Below are 22,557 nucleotides of genomic sequence, written 5' to 3' on the forward strand. Positions count from 1 at the left end.
GCTGTTCTAAGTCCATAGGATACAATTTGTAAAATGGAATATCTAGGCAGTGTGAGTGTTTTTAAATGTCATTTCATATCATTGCTTTTAAATGAGTGTTTTTAGATATCATTTTATAATATGTTTCTTAATGTCTTTGAATTGCCTTGTGTTGAAATGTGCTATATAAATAAACTTGCCTTGCCTTGCGCAATACCACAATCCTTAATTTTAGAATAATTTGTACACACATTCTTGTAACAAATGTTGCGTCTGTAATCTCATCATTAATTATGAAGCCTAGCTTACCGTAATGGTAAAGAAAGTGTGTATCTATAGTAGGAAACATGAAGTGGCAAACGTATCTAACGTCACTATAGGCTATATAAGATGTTATCCATTAAACAATTGTAAATCTGCATCCTATAATCCAAATGACATTCATCATTTAAAAATATTCTTGTCAAGATTAGAAGTCTGGGAAACATCTTCTTGACGTTCTGTGTTTTATCATGTACCTTAATTATATATATTGACCTGAGGCAGCTTTTGAAGGTCTCTTTCCTCTCCCTCTCTGCAGGCACGGTGGTGGGGGTGGTGATCTACACCGGCAGGGAGCTGCGCAGCGTCATGAACACCTCCAACCCCCGGCACAAGGTACAGTAGTGTGAAGCACAGCCTGAACAACAACATTAGATCACTTAGTTCAGGGGGTCCGCGGGGTCTTACAAAGTATTAAAAGTTGATCAATCAATTTAGCGAAAATGAAGGCTATTAAAAGTATTAAACGGCATTTTCCAAAGTATTACATTTTGTAGCTTGTTTTCAATAAGTATATAAATTGTCCAAAGAGGTTGTATTCTACAGTCTGCCTGAATGTAATCATTGCGTAGGTGTGTAGTGTGATTCTGTGTAGTTTATTGATGGCATCCCGTTGGGTTTGACGTCATCTGAACAGGACATCGCACGCTCACTGCTTGATAGCGAGCGAAGCTCCGTTTACGCCGGTTGCTAAACAACATCGTTATGGGGAAATGCAAGTCTGCGTCCAAATGGTTGGAAGATAAGGAGGAAGGACAATCAATACTGTATATAGTCAATGTGAGGTAAAGTGTGTCGCCAAGGTAACCGGTTAGAACTCAAAGTGGCGATGAGGTCTTAAAATGTATGGGAAGGGTCTTAAAAAAGGTCTTAAAAGGGATTACATCTGACTTCAGGATTCCTGCATAGACCCTGTAGTTACACACAGAACAATTTGCACATATCGTAATCGCACTACCGGCTTTTACATTTAATAACTCCAACACTTATTGCTTTTATTTACTGCTATAATTCCACTTTTCACAAAGCCGTATATCTAATAGCGTATATCTAATCTAATCTAGTTTAAATGAAGATTCAGGATTTTAAGGGAATTCATCCTTAGAATAATAAAATAACTTGTTTATATTTCTAATTTGCTTAGACCTGTATATTGGACGTACACAGATTAGTTTTACATAATTTTATCTCATCATTTCTGCCTCTGTTGCTCGCTCTAGGTGGGTTTGTTTGACTTGGAGGTGAACTGTTTGACTAAGATCCTGTTCGGGGCCCTTGTGGTGGTGTCGCTGGTCATGGTGGCCCTTCAGCACTTTACCGGCCGTTGGTACCTCCAAATCATTCGCTTCCTGCTGCTCTTCTCCAACATCGTGCCCATCAGGTATGACTTCATATCCTGGACTAAAGGTCACCAATTATGCAAAATCCTCTTCTTCATGTCTCTTCTTCATCAACATGTGTCCCCTCTGTGGAAAGAGATTCTGAAAGGTTCAGGAACAAAGATTCCCTCTCTTTTTGCCCTGATCCATTTCTATAAAAACCTGTCTGAAAATGAGCTGATCAGATTTTGGCCACTTTATGATGTCATAACGATGTTTTGGCTTGAGTAACCATTAGCCAATCAGCAACCAAGGTAACCCCCCCCCCTACCTTATCACCTGAATCTCCTCCTAGAGCACCATTGAGTTATTTGTAACCAAATGTCTCTCAGAGGGGCGTGGGGAGGGGCTCCTTATTTTCATCTAAAGTAACAGACAGAGAATCAGCACTTTTGAAACAGGGCTGAAACAGAGGGGATTATGGGTAATGCTGCAATGATCTGTTTGGTGTTTGGAGCCAAACACTTCAGAGACATGTTTGTATATATCTGAGACCTATAATATATTGATGAAAAACAGTATAATAAGGACCTTTAAAAGTCATCTGTATTCTTGCATTCTGGGAACATGTGAGGGGCAAAAAAACAAACACTAACTAGCTTCTTTTTTTTGTATGCAGTTTGCGTGTCAACCTGGATATGGGGAAAATGGTTTTCAGTTGGATGATAAAGAAAGACTCCAAGATCCCCGGGACCGTGGTGAGAGCGAGCACCATACCGGAGCAGCTCGGACGCATCTCCTACCTGCTGACGGACAAAACAGGTTAGACTGGGACCTGGCAGTAAGGAGCAGGGTTGGTTAAAGTATTCAGAACCTTTACTTAAGTAAAAGTAACTAATACGACACTATAAAAACATTCCATAACAAGTAAAAGTACCTCATAAAGAATGGTACTTAAAGTGTAAGGAGTTAAAAGTACTTGTTGCACATCAAAATGACAAAATATTTAAAGGGAAAAGCAGTAAATCTTCACAATTTAGAATCTGGAAGTGTGAGATGTTCTCACAAAAAACGTTGTGCTCGTTGTTGAAGGTACCTAAATATAATGTTGGGTAGTTAAATCAATATCAAAGCATTATATTTCACAATCTATTCCCGAGTGTTTTGTCTAAAAATCTCCATTTATAAAGTTACTAGGAACTAGATCTTCCTAATCCATAAATGTTGTGGAGTAAAAAGGACAATATTACAGTTCGAACTGGAGTGGAGTCGTGAAAATAAAGTACAGGCACCTAAAATGTGTTCCCAAGTGCAATACTCAGAGTAAATATACTCAGTTACTCCCCAACTGGTTAAAAGCAGCATACTTGACATTAAAAAAGCCGTAGTCTTGTGGCTTATAGAAGCACAGAAGCCAGCCTGTGGAGCAGTAAAGTGAGGAGTTATAGTGCAGAGGATTTGCCGAGGAAGTAGGACAGAGTTAAGTCGTTTCCTTCCCTGGGGGGTTTAGCTCTGCGGTGGGGTCTCTGCTCCCTGCTACTTATTGGACCCTTAAATCATAAAAAAAGCCTCTCATCCATACACACCTTCAGAGCACAACACCTCCACCAGTGCACTTCCTCAGGCGCGAGGTGTTACAGGTCAGATTTATAGCCCTCATGCCCAATAAAGTGATCAGCCTCTCCCCCTACCCAGAGCGCGATAAGGCCGGCGGGGTCCGCGGGTCAGGCTAATGTACGCGCGAGGCCCCTGAGGTCTTTTTGATATACTGGCGGAAAATGCTTTTAAAGTGAGTGTGAGGATACAGAGGGAAGGCTTCTGGCTTCCTTACCATATTTTTCCAATCACCATATGTGACATGCTAACTCTGTTTTTAGTAACTGCTTGTAAATCCAAACACTGTAGACATACTTTAGATATCTTTTGTGACCAAGTTTTTATTACATTTCCCACCCTTTCTCACAAGAGGACATTACCATACAGAGACAACCCTATCAGGACCCGAGCAGGAAAGAGCATAAGGGCAAAGCCTGCGATTTGTTTGTTCTTCTTGTGTGTCAGTCATCCACACCAATCAGAAGTGCTGTGCTCCACATGTACCAGCCATTGTTAACCAATCAGAAGTGGCCCATGATAGAAGGTGATAGACAGATTGATCCAATCACCTGCCAAGTGCTTCTGAAAGTGCCTGCCCTTTCCAAATGGCTTCCAATGGAGCTTTAGATGCTTTGGTGAAACCATCTGGGTCAGGTTAGTAATGCTCCATCACATGTTTCTATTACAGGGTGAGTCTGAAACTGAAGCTTGACTTTAAAGCAACCCAACGGGAGTTTCATGTAAGTTTAGTTCTTTCACTCGTAGCTCGGGCTGCGGGGTGCTAGAGACGGGAGCACGTTGATGCGACCTTCCTAGCCGGAGATATGGCCGCATTTTACAATAAACTTCCGTTGGGTCGCTAAAAAACAAATATCGCAAATCGAATCGCAATATCTGTCAGACAAATCGCAATTAGATTATTTCCCTTAATCGTGCAGCCCTAGCAGGGAGTCTCTTGTCCACTCCAATCCCACCCCTCTTGCTGTACCAAAAAAAATGATAGATCTTGTTTGTTTGCAATCTTACAGTTAATCTTTTAACACAGATTTTAACATATTCATTTATAATCCATGCATTTTATGATGTAACATTTAATCCAAGATTACAATCATTTCGAAACCAAAATGTAAAACACCATTACATTTTTTTTTCTATATATTAAGGCAGCATGATTTTGAAAGATATCTGATTGGGATTTTTATTTGTACTTTAGGATTCACGATATTGCTCATTTGTGCATCATAATTCACATTATCATTTAAATATATCTATTTATATATATATTTAAATGTAGGGTTTGGTTTTCAGGAAGATATTTGCCAAACTAATATGTTTTAAATCTGTAGATTACGGTTTGTAGGCTGGGATATCTCTATAGCTCCTCAACACTTAGTTGCAACAAGTGCCTCGAATGGATTGATAGCATTGAACAAGGAGTGATGACAGCCACCCAAAACAGTTCTTTAAAACATATTCAGCTTTACTCCCTGAGATTTAAATATTACACTAGTCCATATTTTGTGACCAAATTCAAATAATTGTGCATAAGTATCACATGTAGCACAGTACGCTTAATTAAATCGAATATTTGAAGGGGATATTCATACCTTTTTTGAACACCTTTTTTATCCAATCTTTACCAGGAACTCTCACTCTGAATGAAATGGTGTTCAGGCGCCTCCATCTTGGAACGGTGGCGTACGGGATGGACTCGATGGATGAAGTACAGAGCCATGTGTTCAGCGCCTACACACAGGTAAGAACAACATGTCTACGCAGTGAGAAGAAATCACTGAACATCACTCATTTAGAAAAAACACAAAGAAGAAAAGATTGAAATTCCAAAATCTTGGGAAAGGCTAAAACAAACAGCCACGAGCATTGTTTTAAGAAACGTATCGGTTTGTGATTATTGTTTGGTTGAATGCTTCCTGACCTCAGATGACACTCTTTGTCCCCCTTGACACCAGAGGTTAGCGAAGCAGGAAACAGGATTAGCCCACAAGCAAAGCACTGACCGGACTTCTTAAATGACGCTACCATTAACCCCTGGCACGCACAGGCGGCTAAAAATAGCACGGGCACAATGCAGAAGCAAATTGTTCAAATGTACTTCTCACATCTGGTTATGTTTACAGGCCACTATCACAGCAATCATGGGAACTGCCGTTAGCGAAAACGGCTCGTTTCTCCGACTAAAAACTCCAGTTTAAAGTGAACAAAGTGTGTTCATGGGTCATTTCACAATTGGAGGACAATTTAGACATCAAACCTTCTGAGAAGTTAACCCTGCTGCACTTATTGGTGTGCTAGAAGCCTGTAGAAATGGTATATATGTATTAAAGGTGTATATTCACCTTTTGATCTAACTATCATTTAAACACAGTTGTATTCATTTTGAAGACAATATTATAAGTTGTTGCATCATGCTTAGGCTACCTGGTGGCAATAAATAAAAAGCAGTTTATATTCTGTGGAAATAGATGATGCTAAATGATACATACACATTTAATTTGACTGCAGATAATGAATTGAACTGCAGAAAATGCAACTCTTGAACTGTTAATATTTTAATTATTGAAAAGGGGTTGCGAGTAACAATGATAGCAAAAGCCTAGAAGGAGGGACAATAGAAACATGCCATTTTAGGGGGAGTTTGAGAGATTTGATTGTGCATCCATTGCATGATGAAGCATTTTGGGCATTGGATTATTTGACATTTCAAACGTGGGACAGAACATTTCCTCCGAATCCGGAATGACCCATAAAGTGTGTTCATACAGTTTGTTTATAGAGTGGTGCAGTGACGAGTCCTAAAACCCGGAAGTGAGTTAGCATTCTATCACTTCCTGTTCCCTCGTCTCAGAGCCAATGGGATCTCTCCATAGGATTTAGGAAAATAGCTGGAAATAAGGAGAAAGTTAAGAGACACATCACGTTTTGTTCTACGACATTAAATACATCAGCAGTGACCCCACAGGTGATTTCTGAAGAGTTGACGTGTCTGAAAAACGATGGTTTTTAACAAGTGGCTGAATAGGACTACAGAAGTTGTCGAGGACGTTGTACGTCATTACGCCGAACACGTAAACACTCCCGCTAAGTTTGTTTGCTTGAAAGCAAGTACCTGCCTCCTGCAAACTGTTAAAACAAAAGCTTCAACTTGAACAATTTAGAATCTGTATTTTTGAATTTGGACCTTAAGTTGGCGTGGCGGTGAAGTCGTGCGACGCTGCTGTACTCGGCTGTAGTTCCTTTATAGCATAACGTTAGTATTTAGCTTCTGGCGATTAGATTTATGATTAGAAAATGATAAAAGTAGGGTAGACATGTGGAGATTATCCGGCTGAACAAAACGTGCAGTTATGAAACAGGTTCGTTTTCCACAGACCTTATTTCGAGCTATTTTCCAAAATCCTATGGAGAAATCCCGTTGCTTTTTGTCGAGGGAACCCATGCAGCTTACTTCCGGGTAAATACGTCATCCCTGCACCTCTCTATAGTCAGTACAGTTTGACATTACAGATTATAAACTGTACTGGCTTCAAAGGCTGCCTTCACTTGAAAAAAAAACCTTGAAACCACTCTGAAAGATTCCCATTAGAAAAAGGTAATACCTCTTTTCAGATCCCTCAAGTATGTCACCTTTTGATCACACTGCCTTCTGTCCTTTTCCTGCAGCCCAGCCATGACCTGCCAGCCTCCAGAGCTCCAGCAGCCACTAAGGTCCGCAAGACCATCAGCAGCAGAGTCCACGAGGCGGTGAAGGCCATCGCGCTGGTGCACAACGTGACGCCCGTGTACGAAGCCAACGGTGTGACGGACCAGGCCGAGGCGGAGCAGCACTATGAAGACACGTGCAGAGTGTACCAGGCCTCCAGCCCCGATGAGGTACGATGGTCCGACACAGGAACATGTACCTTACACTAGGGGTGTCCAAACTTTTTTCACCGAGGGCCACATACAGAAAAATATACAAAGGGCTGAGTCACTCACTAGAGCAGGGGGGTCAAACTCAATATCATCATGGGCCACATTAGCATTATGGTTGCACTCAAAGGGCCGGTTGTAACTTTAAGACTATATAAAAATACATATATAAATATTTAATATATATAAAATAATGTATTATATTACATGATTGCCTCTGCATTGGATTATTATCAGATAGGGTAATAACTTCATAATTAACTACGTCTGAAAGCAGAAGTCTAGAGCAAATAATTGCAAGTCTCTTCAGTGAGAATGTTACAAAATGATTTAAAAAGAAAGTCAAATTTAAATTTAAAAAAAAGTGAAATTTGAGATGCATTGTGGGACATGTAGTTTATGGGCAACGTGCTTCTGTAAATCGGCATGTAACCGTATTTGCAAGCTCATGTGGGGCCGCATAAAATGAAGGCACGGCCTGGATTTGGCCCCCAGGCCTTGAGTTTGACACCCCTGCACTAGAGGTATATCGCCTCATAGGTTCAGTTGTAAGTTAGCAAAATCAATCAAATGTAGGTAAATGATGCTTGTGAGTGTCGGCAGCTCATCCCTTCAAACAGAAGCTCAGTGATTTAAAATAAGGAGAAATAGGAAGGGTGTGTTTCAAGCTTGTTATGGAAATAAGTCATTGGGCTTTTTATCTTATCAACTAAGATATGTTAGAAAATGTTTCCAACTTGAATTGACTGAATTTATTTGAAAAGTGTTCTTATTAACTGAATACTACTGTGTGATGTATTTGTACATGTATATTTAAGAAGTACAATATAAGACAAGCACAAGTTTAATTTGTGGGAACATTCCATTATACTTTTTGAATTTGATGAAGGCCGATTCAAAATGCTCCCTGGGTTATAGTTTGGACACCCCCGTCTTACACCAACTACAACTATTGAATTCCTCTCCTTTTGTCCTGCGTCTTTGTGCAGTACATCCATCAAATGATATACTTGAATTCACATAGAAGCTACACAGGAAATATATGTTCAAACACGTCATCTTGGCATGTTGGGAAAGGTACACCGTATCTACTTGAACATCATTTTCTCAAGGACAAACATTGACAGTTTGTGAACAGACTTCCGATCTTAAGACGGTGTTCTCGCTCTTTCTCAGTAAAGGCCATTATCTCGAGTGTCTTCCCTGATTTCACAAGCCATAACGGCCTTCCACATTAATGTCCTTGATCTGTATGAATTGTTTGAACTTCAGGAAGAGGGCTGCAGGAATCCGACTTGTATCCATTTCCTGCGATGTAAATACGGATTTCCTTAATGGGCTCCCCAGGCCATTGCACTTACACCCTTTTGAATTTCCTCTTTGATAGCATATTTTAATAGTGCGCAGGACGTCTGCTGCGATTAAAACACTGTGGTTTATATGGTGGGAAGGAAATCGAGCAGTTTTAGGTGGATAGTAAGGTAACCGTTTATTTGTCCTGAACATACAGTAAGATTCAGTTAGCTCTCCAACAGCTTTCAGGAAGTCTTAAAATAGATCTGGTTTTGGTTGTGAGCGTTATGGACGACCGCTAAATGCTGTCAAAACTGAAAACATTTTTAAGATGTCTGCATGCCAATGATAATAGGAGTTTTTACTCTGGTAATAGTAATCAAACGGATGATTGAAATTATGTGTTATCATCCAACCAAGATAGTTCTGAATCACTTTCCTCTAGTCTCGTAAAAAATGTCAGTTGTGCGATTGTTCTGAGTCGAGCCAAATGGATACAGCATTATTCAGTCCAGTTAGAAATCTGCGATTACAATGCAGCGCTGTTGTGGTAACCAGATCCAAGAATTCCCCGTAAGTGAGTATTTCTAGACTGTGACTAAGTCTTATTTCCCAAAATGCATGACCAACATTACGGTAGTGAGAGCTTTTATGACGTGAAAGTACTCGTGGCCTGGCATTGTCAGACTACATGGTCACGTATTTGTATAATAAGTGATTTCTCAACAATAAAAGAATGTGCGGTTTAGCGTTAGCATTGACATTTTGCAGTTAACTCTCATCTGTGTCCATTTGGCGGTGTGCTATTAGGCCTGTCAGAAGATGGATGATGGATTGGGGATGTGAAGTGACTTCAGGTCTGGAAGTCTCCCTCACACACGTAACATTGATTTAATGGAAGTCGTCTGTTGTGTCCTTCAGAGAGGAGACAAAACTATTTTCACTTCAGAAATTGACATTTACGGAGCTTATCAATCAATAGTGTTGAGTGCTGAAAATGTTTGCGTTATTGATTAAGACTAAATGGTTACTGTGCTTTCTACTCTGTCCACGGTGCCTTTAATTGTTTGTTTTGTATTCCAAGTAATGCAACATATTGATATAAAAGGCTTCCACATTTGTTCTTTTCATTTGCGTCATCCATCTTAAACACGGACAAATCAGAAACAATACTGAATTTATGCCGGGATTTATTAGCATTACGACTATACTTCGTGCCGATACTGCCCTTGGATACAATTTGGATATTGCACTTATCAATACTGCAATTTAAAATCAATGTATTGTGCCGCCCTAATGAGAACAAAAAAAGCACTGGTTACTTTCCCCCTCTTGCTGTGTGCAGTACAATGATGTTTTATTATTTGATAACAACCTAAAACCAGTATCAGATCAATACTGCAGCCTGTCCATCCGTTTCCTCTCCTGCAGTCACGCATCAATGAGCAGCCAGTAAAGCTTTCCCCCGTGGTGTTGGTAGGTGTCGCTGGTGCAGTGGACTGAGAGCGTGGGTCTCACTCTGGTGGGAAGAGACCATTCCTCCATGCAGCTGCGGACCCCTACTGGACAAATACTGAACTTCACCATCCTGCAGATATTCCCCTTCACCTACGAGAGCAAGAGGATGGGCATCATAGTGCGAGTGAGTGACAAGATCATTCAGTTTGTCCGTCAGCAGGTTGTGTGTGTTTTATATGTGCTTAAAATAAATGGAATGGACTTCATAGTTTGTTTAATTGTCTTGTTTGTCAGTGGTTGTTGCTAGGTGGGCGACTGTGTCTCAATACTTTACCAAGACAAACAGAATTTAATAATCCTCATTATCTGATAGAAACCTCACCTCCTAACCTCTGACTAAGTCTGATGACTAACTTTACTTTTGTTGGCTGGGATTTACCTCAGGAAGCCCGGATGTTAAAACTTCCTCAGGATCATATTTTTGAACGCTTTGTGAAACCCCTTGTGTATACCAAAATAAGTTGAGCATTCTAGGCAACCCAAAATCATTGAATAGTGGGCATGGAGCGGAAATCCTGAAACAAACTGGGTTATTCAATTGAACATGTATAACATGTGTCTATTTCATTTCTATTTCTATGTGAATACATTGTTTTTTAGGATGAATCTACTGGAGAGATCACTTTCTACATGAAGGGTGCCGATGTGGTGATGGCAGGCATCGTGCAGTATAACGACTGGCTGGAAGAGGAGGTACAATCGTGATAGTATAACTATTATATATGAATGTACAGACTTGGTGATACGCTAATCCAGATGTTGCTGACTTTGTTTTCAGTGCGGGAACATGGCGAGGGAAGGCCTCAGGGTCCTTGTGGTGTCAAAGAAGTCCCTGACAGAGGAGCAGTATCAAGATTTTGAGGTAAGTTTAGTGTATTTGCACACTAATGAAGATATCAATGACTAAAGCTACAATTCACTTCAGTGCAGGAGACGAAAGGAAGCCTGAAAGGGTTATTGAGAGTCCTCGTATTGAAACAAGTACAGAAATGGCATTATTACCTATCATAGACAAATCAACACATTCCAAAAACAACATCTCTGTACAGAAAACACACAGGCAAGGATACATAGAAGTTTAAGAAGGAACGAGAACTAGAATAGGGAAATATGAACAACCAACAGAAGCATCTTGCCATTAGGTTCAAGGTGCGTGACACATGATTTGAACTGGTTCTGCAAAGCCAAGGAAGATATTCATTTCAGGTACATATGTCGACCTCTTAATTTGATTTAAAAAATGTATGACTTGTGCCTCTTTTGCCATAACATTAACACACAGTGACCTGGGGCTAAACTGAGGACCTTTGACACTACTCACACTCCTATAGTTTGTCTGAATTATGTAAAAAGAAAGCCGTCATAGCTGTGCAATAAATAGCAGAAATATCAACACATTGTTCAATATTTGTTCAACTCAAATTGCCCTCAAAACCCCCACAAACGTATAATTATGTTTTATGCAGGCATTTTTTAAATGTCAGAGTGTGTTGCTGACTAATTAGATTCACCTCTGACCCCCGGCCCTTCAGTCCACACACCGCACCCTCTCACACACACACACACACACACACACACACACACACACACACACACACACACACACACACACCACACACCCTCTCATTGTGTGAGCAGGGCAGGGCCGTCTCCCCCTGCAGTCTTCGGCCACAGGCCCGTTTCTGAAGAGTAATTGTGTGAGCAGAGCTGGTGGGCAGCAGTGAGTCACACACACAGTGAGTCACACACACACTGAGTCACACACATAGTTTGTGTTCCTGTATGAGTCACTCTCAAATTTGTTATGCTTTATCTCTCTCACATATTGCCCTGAAGCTGGAAGGCTGGAGAGGGGCGTTAACCGATTGATATTGTCTTTTGGGGATTTTCAGATTTCTAAATCACAGTAGAATGAAATGCAGGCAATCACTGTATAGCTTAAGGGAAATGTTATATCTTTATAAGGACATTATGTATGCTGCACACAATATAATATCTGTACACAATGTGTGTGAAGCATTTCTGTTGCAGTTTGTAGCTTGTCTCTCTATCCCTCCCTGTTCCTGCTTGTTCTTGTTCAACCCGCCATTTTGTCGCTTTGATTTTTATTTGTTTGTTTTACTCTCTCTATTTTATAATGTTTTTAGTTTATTTCATTCTCTGTGTGAACCGGTATGTGAAAGCACTTTGTAACTCTGTTTGAAAGGGGGCTGTATAAAAAGTGATTCTACCTAATTTGTAGTACTTTCATCTCCCCCCACTCAAAATCTTCCCGTCCCTCCCCAGGCACGTTACGTCCAGGCCAAGCTCAGCGTGCATGACCGCTCTCTGAAGGTGGCCACAGTGATCGAGAGTCTGGAGATGGAGATGGAGCTGCTGTGTCTGACCGGGGTGGAGGACCAGCTCCAGACGGATGTGCGGCCCACCCTGGAGATCCTCCGCAACGCAGGAATCAAGGTCTTGAAGGGGGGGGGGGGCTCACAGTAGCAAAAAACTAAAAAAACAAAACATAGAGACAAGACCAGAACATATGTTTTCCTCATCTACCTACAGGAACCAGCCACATCCAAGCACCTCCTTCATGTTTAACAACATAGTGAATTTGAATGAATTATAGAGACATTTGTTTGTGGTTTGGGTTGGCACGCTTCACATGGTTGACGGGAAGTTCTTCAACCCACATTTGAATGGAAAAAAGCATTTGGTTTTCTGCAAGGGAACTAGAAATCTGACCAGTCACTGTGATGAACGTTGAGCTGATAGTCAGAGTTGCTGTTTTTAATTTAAAGGGTCGGTTCAGAATCAGAAATCCTTTTTGTCCAAGAAACTGTAAGCAGTGCAGAGAAAAGGCAAATAAATAAGATACACATGTCAATAAAATACCAATCAATGAAGTATCCAAGGTATAGAAATGAGTAGCAGCATGCGAGTTAGTGAACATATGATGAGTGGTGATCGGCCACTTTTATCATTATTGCATTTTGAAGGTGATATTGTTTTATTTCACAACAGTGTTGTTAGGCAAGGCAAGTTTATTTATATAGCCCCTTTCAACACAAGGCAATTCAAGGTAGATACGGAGCAATCAGTAACAACAATACTAAGCTAAAACAAATGTATGTATTGCACATCATTATTGCTATTTCACAACAATGCAATACTTAGGTGCGTGTTATTTCATATTCACCCAGAAGAAGTCAAAACCTTATGTTCTCACTTAAAGATGGGAGGTAATTCACTTCAGATGTGTCTGTGATGTTTGCCTTCACCAACAGTACAGTGGAGGTTAATGGCATTTAGGTACAGATAGGAAATAGAGGATCAAAAAGCAAATCTATGGTCAATAGTCACACATTGAAATTACCCCACACACACAGTGGGTGTTTCTCAATGTCGAGGACGCTTCCTTGGTAGGACATGTCTTCCGAGTCACTTGCTTCAGAAGCTAGGCAAGAATCCTTCCTGGCATTTGGGAAACGAAGAGTGGAACAGGCGAGCAAGTGTGCGTCATATGAGAGGCCTCGCCTTCAATTTTCCGCCACAGATTTTGGGAAATTGGTCCGTGCGCAAAGCATTGTGGGGATTTTAAGACCGCGGAGGATACACATGTGCAGCCTCGAAATCTCTCGCTACGAAGGACGCCGGGCTCAGTAGAATTCCAAGGAGCCTGGAACAGTCCTTCGGCGACGATGACGTAGCATCCTTGAAATAGTGGCTCTGGAGCATCCTTCCTTGACATTGAGAAACACCCAGTGACATTTATCCCATACTAGTATTTAGGGCTGCTCGATCATGGCAAAAATCATAATCTCGATTATTTGGGTCAATAATTGATATCACGATTATTAAAAACGATTATCCATTTACTTTGAAAACATCCATTTATTGAAAAAAAAGACAGTTTGAACAGTATTTGAACAGTATGTTTTTAACAGTTGATTACCCTGATCTTTAAGTATAATTCAACTGAAAAAATAATAAATAAAAATAAATAATCGTTTTATTTCGATGTTGTTTTCATAATCGTTGCAAGCCAAAATCATAATTGCGATTAAAATACGATTAATTGAGCAGCCCTACCAGTATTAGGAGTTATTATAATATATGAGCTATTATATACACAGAGCCTGACGCTCACAGCTTTGAAATTAAATGAAATGATAAATTATAGAGCAGGCTACAAACCATTTTAAATTGGGACTTCTTATTCTCTAGAAAGTAGTTCCACATTTTCAAAATAACAGGAACGTTGATCGGGTGTGACATGTTACTGCTGAATTTGTTTTATTAGATGAAATAATCTCTTGGATGAATCTCAAGACCTGACAAAACATTGTACTCTTAATGAGGACATTTTATTAGGACAGCTGTTTTTTTTGGGGGGGGGGTTTAATGGTTTAATTGACCATTTAAATCCTGCTGTAACCTTAAATAAGCCACATCAAAAACGGCACCATTGAGAATTAGTCTGAGAATGAGTTAGGATTCTGATATCAATCAGGTGTTCTGTTTGAAGCACTACAATAAAGTAAGTGTGTTTGATCGTCTGATAAGTTCACAAACTGAAGCTCGCAGACGGAGCACTTCAGGTTACTGATTAGACTCTTTGATCCCTGGAATTGAGCTTTTTTCCGCTGATCCACGGATTGATTACAGTTTCACATTTGTGTGGAATTTCTCTTCAAACTCAGGAATCTCAAAAATAATCATGTTACTCTGGATTCTTTGTAGGTGTGGATGCTGACCGGAGACAAGCTGGAGACAGCCACATGCACGGCGAAGAACGCACATCTGATCACCCGCAACCAGGACATCCACATCTTCAGATCCGTGAGTGCAAGACCCCTCCCTCTCTTTTATACATATAAAGTGGGAGGAGCCACATGTCAAGTCTCTGTATTTTCTATCTTTATTATGTTGTATTTTACTACTTTCACATTTTCTTGATGACACTTGCTCTCGCAATCACATACAGAAGTTATTAGTTGACTGGTACCAATTATATTGCTTGCTAAACACACACACAAGGAATGAACATTTAGCCCCCCCTGGACCCACTACAGCCGCTACAGTGGGTAATACTTGATTCCAGCACCAAAGGGTTCATCCCAGTTGAATGCAGAACAGCTTCCTGACTCCTTCGACCCACAGGCATCCATCCTCTGTGAAGCCAGACCCATTAGCTAGTGGTCATTCAGCCTCACTTAACTAAACATGCAGCCCGAGCCAGCGTCCTGAATAAATCACCTCCCACCAGAGAAAGCATCCGAGCCGCTGTCAGAGAGAACAAACAGAGAGGAGAAACCAGCTGAACCACTCCCACAGGGAACACGCAGAGGGCTCACTTCCTAATTTGTTTTGCAGGTTGCGGTCTCTTTTCGCCGCTTTGATAATCCCCCTTTCTGCCTTTCCCCTCTGGCAGCGACCCAGAGCTGAAGGAGAGCCTGCCATGTAGGAAGGTTACAACTTGCGCACAACTGCGGTTACTGGAAGAGAATAACAATGGTTGGCACGGCTTGAAAACCTCAGTCCCAGTGGACGAGGAGTGCTGACGGGGCCGGCTACACATACATCTGGATTAGCTTCCTGGTGGCCACCAATGGTCTGATCTGGATTGACGTATGAATAGTGAGCGGCTGAAGGATATTCATACCAGAGCATGACTCCTGCTGACAGATTAACGCCGTGCCTTGTCAGAGCTGCATTTCTGGAGATTTTTTAAGTCTATATTTGAACCTGAACTATTGTTTGTTTTATGTTACTGTGTATTTTCCCATTTTGCCATTTCATTATTTAATCCCCTCTCTATTAAGCACCTATCAACCATGAGGATTCATTATCTACAGTTCTTGCTTTTAATTATTCCATTCTTTTCTGCGGCGTTCTCAACATTGAAATGAGGTTGATGCATTACAACAAGACTAGAACTATATCGTTAAAACATCATCATCATCATCCATTGTTTACTCTGGGAAAAACTGACTGAGCATTAAGCTCTTTTACAGCAACACCTTCAATTCACATTCCTACACGCTAAGTTGAATAACAAACATTTAAATACCAAACAAGTCTGCCAAGAAGGAAAGACATAAAACAACAACAGCAGTTAAAACAATAAAATGCAGAAATAAAAACAATAAATATCAACCACGTCATGTAGCACCAACTCTCCCACACACTCCCCCCCCCCCCCCCCTGCCTGTAATGCCTCAATAGAGCGCCACAGTGACGCGTCCTAAAACCCGGAAGTAAACTCCTTCCGGTTCCTTCGTCAAAAACGCAATGCAATTTCTCCATAGGATTTCAGAAAATAGCTCGAAATAAGGTCTGTGGTTGAAACACATTTAAGAGACGGATCACGTTTTGTTCAGCCGGATAATCTCCACATGTCTACCCTACTTTTATAATTTTCTAATCATAAATCTAGTCGCCAGAAGCTAAATGCTAACGTTATGCTATAAAACGAACTACAGCAGGGTCGCTGCTTCAACGTCACGCCAACTTAAGATCCATATTCAAAAATACAGGTTGTAAATGGTTCAAGTTGAAGCGTTTGTTTGAACAGTTTGCAGGAGGCAGGTACTTGCTTTCAAGCAGAACAGGGCAAACACACTTAGCGGGAGTGTTTTACGTGTTCGGTGTAATGACGTAAAACGGCCTGGACAACTTCTGTAGTCCTATTCAGCCACTTGGTAACAACCATCGTTTTTCAGACACGTCAACTCTTCAGAAATCACCAGCGGGGTCACTGCTGATGGATTTAATGTCGTAGAACAAAACGTGATCCGTCTCTTCAATTTGTGTCAAACACAGACCTTATTTCCAGCTATTTTCCAAAACCCTATGGAGAGATTGCTTTTTGTCGAAGGAACCGGACGCGGAATGCTAACCTACTTCCGGGTTTTAGGACGCGTCACTGTGGCACTCTATTGGACTCCTTTTGTTAACTTCTTGAACATAGCGACATCACCTTGGAACACTTGTGTTACGATTGGCTAGTGAAAGGCTTAGGGCCGGGACATCTCTAAGCGGTTGACCAATCACAACAGAGCCAGCCAGCTAACCAATCAGAGCAGACTGGGCTCTGGTTTCAGACAGAGGGTGAAAAGAGGTGCTGCAGCACAGGCAGTATGAGAGAAATAAAGAGCTGTTTGAACATTGAAGCATGGAGAGGCACTACATACAATGTGAATGTTTTACAGATCAGAAATGCTATCTGGAGAGAAATTCTGAATGGTGCGACTGCAATTAAAATGTGCACAAAGATTCAGTTTAATATTGTGATATATAACGCTTGCCATCATTGAAGCTGAATAAAAAACAGACTGACAGTCTTTAAAAGCTGCCGGTGTGAAACCAATCAGGATGCTGAGGCTGACAGATTGTCCCCCTTGATAACTCGTCATTGCGAGTGTGTTGTGTGCGTGTTTATTAAATGTGGTTATCATTGCTATAGGTGACAACACGAGGGGAAGCCCACCTGGAGCTCAACGCCTTCAGGAGAAAACACGACTGCGCTCTGGTGATATCGGGGGACTCGCTTGAGGTAAAACTCCTCGCACTGACTTATCTCTCTTTATGAAACTGACATGTTTTCTGTGTGACGCCTGATAAGATCGCTGCCACCGAAGCATCTCTGGAAGTGGTGTTTGTGGTTAGAGTCACACTCTATAAGGCAGTAGGAGTGTAACTGTAAGTCAAGATGAGACCCACAGCTGAGATCGGTTATATGTGGGGGCCTAATGTGTCCGATCTGGTTGTTTTTCTTGCAGGTTTGTCTGAAATACTACGAGTATGAGTTCATGGAGCTTGCGTGTCAGTGTCCCGCTGTGGTTTGCTGCCGATGCACCCCCACCCAGAAGGCTCAGATAGTGCGTCTGCTGCAGGAGCGCACAGGGAAACTCACCTGCGCTGTAGGTGAGTCGGTAAAAGAAACTGTCCCAAAAGCTTTCGATGAGGGGATACATTTTAATTTTATTGGTGTTATTATTTGACATTTTACAACCCTTCGCCACATCCTCCTCCAAACATATGTATCTGTTGCAGCCACAAACTAACACTCCCCGTTTGAGCTTTGATAAAATGCCATTATTAAACAAAGCTGATTTAAATTTGCTTTATTGTATATAATTCATTCATTTATAATGATGACACCTTTGGCTGGGTCTTAACATATACAACCTTTATTGCTTTGAATACATATATTATTTCAAGATAATATAAATGACCACAGAATGATTTGTACTAAACATGTTAGTAAACCAAATACAAGTAATACAAAATAATTATAAAATGACAATTCAAAAAATGTGATGTCGTTGATTCCTAGAAACTTGTAACCTAAGACTTAATTCGTTATTGCACTTTCACATGAATAGTTGTGTGATGCGTCACAGTGCAACACAGCTCACTGAATCAATCATTTCATACGTTATTTTATTGGAAAGATAATATTGTCTTTTTAAGCCTTATCAATGGCCCGTTTTTCGTACTCATTATCTGTTAAACCCCAAGCTTCTATCGCTGCGGTTATTATCTCCTAATCTGTCCAAATGAAGGGAGTGTTTCATACTCCAACACTCACTGATGTGAATCCTGACACCTCCATGGCTTTTGTTGCCTCTTAGGGGACGGAGGAAACGATGTCAGCATGATCCAGGAAGCGGACTGTGGCGTGGGAGTGGAGGGAAAAGTAAGACTCTGTCCATCTCATCGCTTCACATTGACATGCCGCTCTCACAGATTTTTTTACTTTGTGCTTCCTGTCAAGATCTCTCTCACGTTCAGAGACATGTAGAGAGACAGGCGCACAGATGATTCCTCTTTATGAGGATCCATTGTCCGAGGAGAGGAAACTAAAATGACAGGATGCTGAGTAAAAGTAAGAGTCTGTTATCAGCCTTCTACTCATGGTGGTCTCTGTGATCCCCCTGAAGACGGCTAGTTTGGACCTCAGGCATGTGTCAGCATTAGTACTACTAAGAGACATTTCTTGACCTACTTTTTGGTAAATGTACTCATTTCCTTTCTTGCTAAGAGTTAGTTGAGAACCAATTGTTGATACCACTCTTACATCTATCTATAAGAGATAGAGCCAGTTAGCTTAGCTTAGCATAAAGACTGGATACGGGGAAACATTTAGCCTGGTAGAAACGGTTAGAAGACTAAATCTGCCTAGCTTTAACACTTTATGTATTTTAAATGTGAAATCCGTTCAATAACCTAAAGGGTAAAAACAAAGGTTTGAGGTTATGTGCATCAATTTGTTTTCTATGACAGAAAACTGCACATTTGAAGGATTTTTATTTTTTAAAAACACTGCAAATGCATTTATGTTTACGTATTTTGTTAACCTCTGGTAATGTGCAATAGATAGCAGCAAAATTAATGTTTGGGCTGCAACCCTACCTACCTACCTACCTACCTACCTACCTACCTACCTACCTACCTACCTACCTACCTACCTACCTACCTACCTACCTACCTACCTACCTACCTACCTACCTACCTACCTACCTACCTACCTACCTACCTACCTACCTACCTACCTACCTACCTACCTACCTACCTACCTACCTACCTACCTACCTACCTACCTACCTACCTACCTACCTACCTACCTACCTACCTACGTATTTGAAACGCTACCTACCTACCTACCTACCTACCTACCTACCTACCTACCGGTTGCAAATCATTTTTGTGACTGTTGGTTTGGAAAAAGACAAGCAATTATAATGCATCAACTTCTTTGGGACAATATTTCTCTTGCATTTAGGAGAACAAAACAATATCAAGTAACTGACAAAACAATCATAAGAACATAAAAAACCTTGTATTTAAAAAGGGATATTCCAAGTGTTTATACATGTCCTGCCTGCAGGGATCACGTGTCCACCCTGTGTCTGTGTACCTGTCACTGTGCTCAGACTCAGACGTCTTGCAGCGCGCCCTCACTGCCCTCTGTGTGTCCCACAGGAAGGCAAGCAGGCCTCGCTGGCCGCAGACTTCTCCGTGACTCAGTTCAAACATTTGGGCCGTCTCCTCATGGTCCACGGACGCAACAGCTACAAGAGATCGGCAGCGCTCAGCCAGTTCGTCATCCACAGGAGCCTGTGCATCAGCGCCATGCAGGTAGAGTTAAAAAACAGACATTAGACTTGTGTTCATCATTCATGTTGAAGCGTTTCAAATGTTTTGGCTCAATGAGTTTTAGTTGGCAAAACCACAAAATACTCCCCCCAAAGTTAACAAAGCACACGATTAAAAACATCTGTATCTTATTAGATATTAAATCTCAAACTTCATCATTTTAGCATAACACTTTTTTTGTCTCCCCATGAATTGTACGGTCCGTGTTTCAATTTAAATTAATACATTATCAAATAATGTAATTAATTCTCATCGACGTCAACAATGGTTGTTTCCACACAACTATACAGATAGCAAGGATTCTTAGTAAAAACTAATGTAAGAAATTACTATAAAATAAAAAACTAATATTTAAAATAATTATGAAATAGAATAAGTAAGTAAGCAGTACAAAGTGCTTATATTGTGCAGAAAGGAGCAAAATAGTCTCAAGAAAGTAAAACATTTCATAATACAGAGTATAAGAAAGGACACAAAGATGTAACATTTATTATTATTTAACAAAATGTATTATCTCCAAAAGGGAAGAGATTAATTCTGCCTTTTGCTAATTTCCATCTGAGGTACCCTGAACCAAAGCAATCATAAATCACAGTAAGATGTCTGAAAAAGAATGTAAGCTATTTCAACGTTTGGGTAAGGAATTCTAGGAACTGTTTATTTCCAGCACCTTCAAACTCAAATGTGAGGAGGGACTGATTGGGGTGAGGCAGGGAGAGGTTTCATGGGTGGAACTGCATGATGACTCAGTAGACCCCGCAGTGCCCTTCTGAACCGCCCCTCTCCCCAACACACACACCCACACCAGGCACCATACCCAGTCCAGTTCCCATGTCCCAGGCCAACCTCAGCCCCCGCCTCAGAGGGCCGTGACTCACTGCATCGTGGACTCAGACCGCAGCTGTGACCTGTCTGCTGTGAGCCGCTCAATAATGCCAACATCCATCTGGTCAAGACACATGTTAGTCAGTCAGTGACGCTTGACTGATTGAAGGTAGTTCATCTCATGTGCGGGATCTGGCTCATCGGTTAGTCAAAGTGTGGTTACCCTCTCATTGTTTTGTTACCGGTTCATTCTGCTTTTTCAGTTCCTCCTAATTCTCTAACATGGATGACGTTAAACATTTGGAAAAGGGACGCCCCCAATGTGTTCAATTATACTCTGTTGTGCCATTTGAGTATTGATATGTCCAGCAGACCAGTGTTTCCGCCAGACCAGGGCTGAGAGCGGGGGGGACGGGGGGTTGTGTGACGTCACGTCACGTCGTGTCACATGACTTGAATTTTGAATTGAGCCGTCCCTTATAGATACTATCTCTTCTCTTTACGTATTAGTGATGGGAATTCCGGCTCTTTTTAGTGAGCCGGATCATTTGGCTCGGCTCACTAAGAAGAGCCGTCTCTATCGGCTCCCAAGCGGCTCTTCATTTTACCACAGTTTACCACGGAGCCTCAGTTTCGCCGCTGCAAGGCTCCGGCGCTCGCAGTTCACGCGCGTGCTCCACTAGCACCCCCCCGTCAAGGCTCGCCGGCAGTACACTTCCCGTCACAGGAACACGCTTTGCTGGCGGCGAAAAGAATCCCTCCAGACTCCTTTGCCCCTCCAACAGAGGGATGTCCTTGTCCTTTTACCTTTTCCTCATTTCAAGCAATAAAAACTCGATCTTCTCTCGAATTATTAATTGTTTTGGACGCCCTCGGCCGAGTTCAGGGCGTTCCGAGCTGAATAAGGGCGTCAAATGACGGCAAGACGCCCCCCTGGCGGAAACGCTGAAGCAGACTGACTTTCACCTTCCTTCTCTTCCGGTCTCCCTAGGCGGTCTTCTCCTCTGTTTTCTACTTTGCTTCAGTGCCTCTCTATCAAGGATTCCTGATTATTGGGTGAGAAACAAACTCTGTAAGGCAGTGATTTATTATTAAAACATTTGGCTCCCATGTCTCCCTGGCATTTCCTCAGTGATAAAGCACTGTTGAAATGCGAGAAGGGGAAAATATGATGTTTGTGCAACTTGTTGGGGAATATCCCTCACACAATGTTTTGTCTCTTTCAGCTACTCCACGATCTACACCATGTTCCCCGTCTTCTCCCTGGTGTTGGACAAAGATGTCAAGTCAGAGGTGGCCATGTTGTACCCTGAGTTATACAAAGATCTCTTAAAGGTATTCTATACATGAAAACAGACGGACTGCCACAATGCAGCCAAACACAACATAACAAAATATATGTATAAGGCAAATTATGACTTGTAATATATTCTATTCCTCCCACAGGGCCGACCACTATCTTTCAAGACCTTTCTAACATGGGTACTAATAAGTATCTATCAAGGTAAGGAAGAGTTTAGTTCAACCTGCTGATAATCACAGTCAATAAAAACTCAGCAATATCGTCACAATATTTTCGTATTCGGTGAAAAGGTTTAAAAATTGGTGTTCTTCACATATCCCA

At 41.3% G+C, this 22,557-nt stretch overlaps 1 protein-coding gene across 2 annotated transcripts in view; it reads left to right on the forward strand.

Moving 5' to 3' along the window:
* LOC117537337 (probable phospholipid-transporting ATPase IIA) overlaps window positions 1-22,557 on the forward strand; it is a 41,514-nt gene that overhangs the window by 12,955 nt on the left and 6,002 nt on the right. For both annotated transcript variants that reach the window (XM_034202522.1, XM_034202523.1), the window contains exons 10-26: window positions 560-636; window positions 1,521-1,681; window positions 2,299-2,441; window positions 4,859-4,971; window positions 6,897-7,106; window positions 9,919-10,080; window positions 10,557-10,649; window positions 10,735-10,818; window positions 12,243-12,413; window positions 14,688-14,786; window positions 17,413-17,502; window positions 17,729-17,873; window positions 18,584-18,648; window positions 19,935-20,090; window positions 21,925-21,989; window positions 22,160-22,268; window positions 22,380-22,437. In XM_034202522.1, the coding sequence (XP_034058413.1) occupies window positions 560-636; window positions 1,521-1,681; window positions 2,299-2,441; window positions 4,859-4,971; window positions 6,897-7,106; window positions 9,919-10,080; window positions 10,557-10,649; window positions 10,735-10,818; window positions 12,243-12,413; window positions 14,688-14,786; window positions 17,413-17,502; window positions 17,729-17,873; window positions 18,584-18,648; window positions 19,935-20,090; window positions 21,925-21,989; window positions 22,160-22,268; window positions 22,380-22,437 (2,001 nt within the window). The remainder of the gene's footprint in view (window positions 1-559; window positions 637-1,520; window positions 1,682-2,298; window positions 2,442-4,858; window positions 4,972-6,896; window positions 7,107-9,918; window positions 10,081-10,556; window positions 10,650-10,734; window positions 10,819-12,242; window positions 12,414-14,687; window positions 14,787-17,412; window positions 17,503-17,728; window positions 17,874-18,583; window positions 18,649-19,934; window positions 20,091-21,924; window positions 21,990-22,159; window positions 22,269-22,379; window positions 22,438-22,557) is intronic.

The sequence above is a fragment of the Gymnodraco acuticeps genome, unplaced genomic scaffold (genome assembly GCF_902827175.1).
Source record: "Gymnodraco acuticeps unplaced genomic scaffold, fGymAcu1.1, whole genome shotgun sequence".
In the NCBI taxonomy this organism is placed as follows: domain Eukaryota; kingdom Metazoa; phylum Chordata; class Actinopteri; order Perciformes; family Bathydraconidae; genus Gymnodraco; species Gymnodraco acuticeps.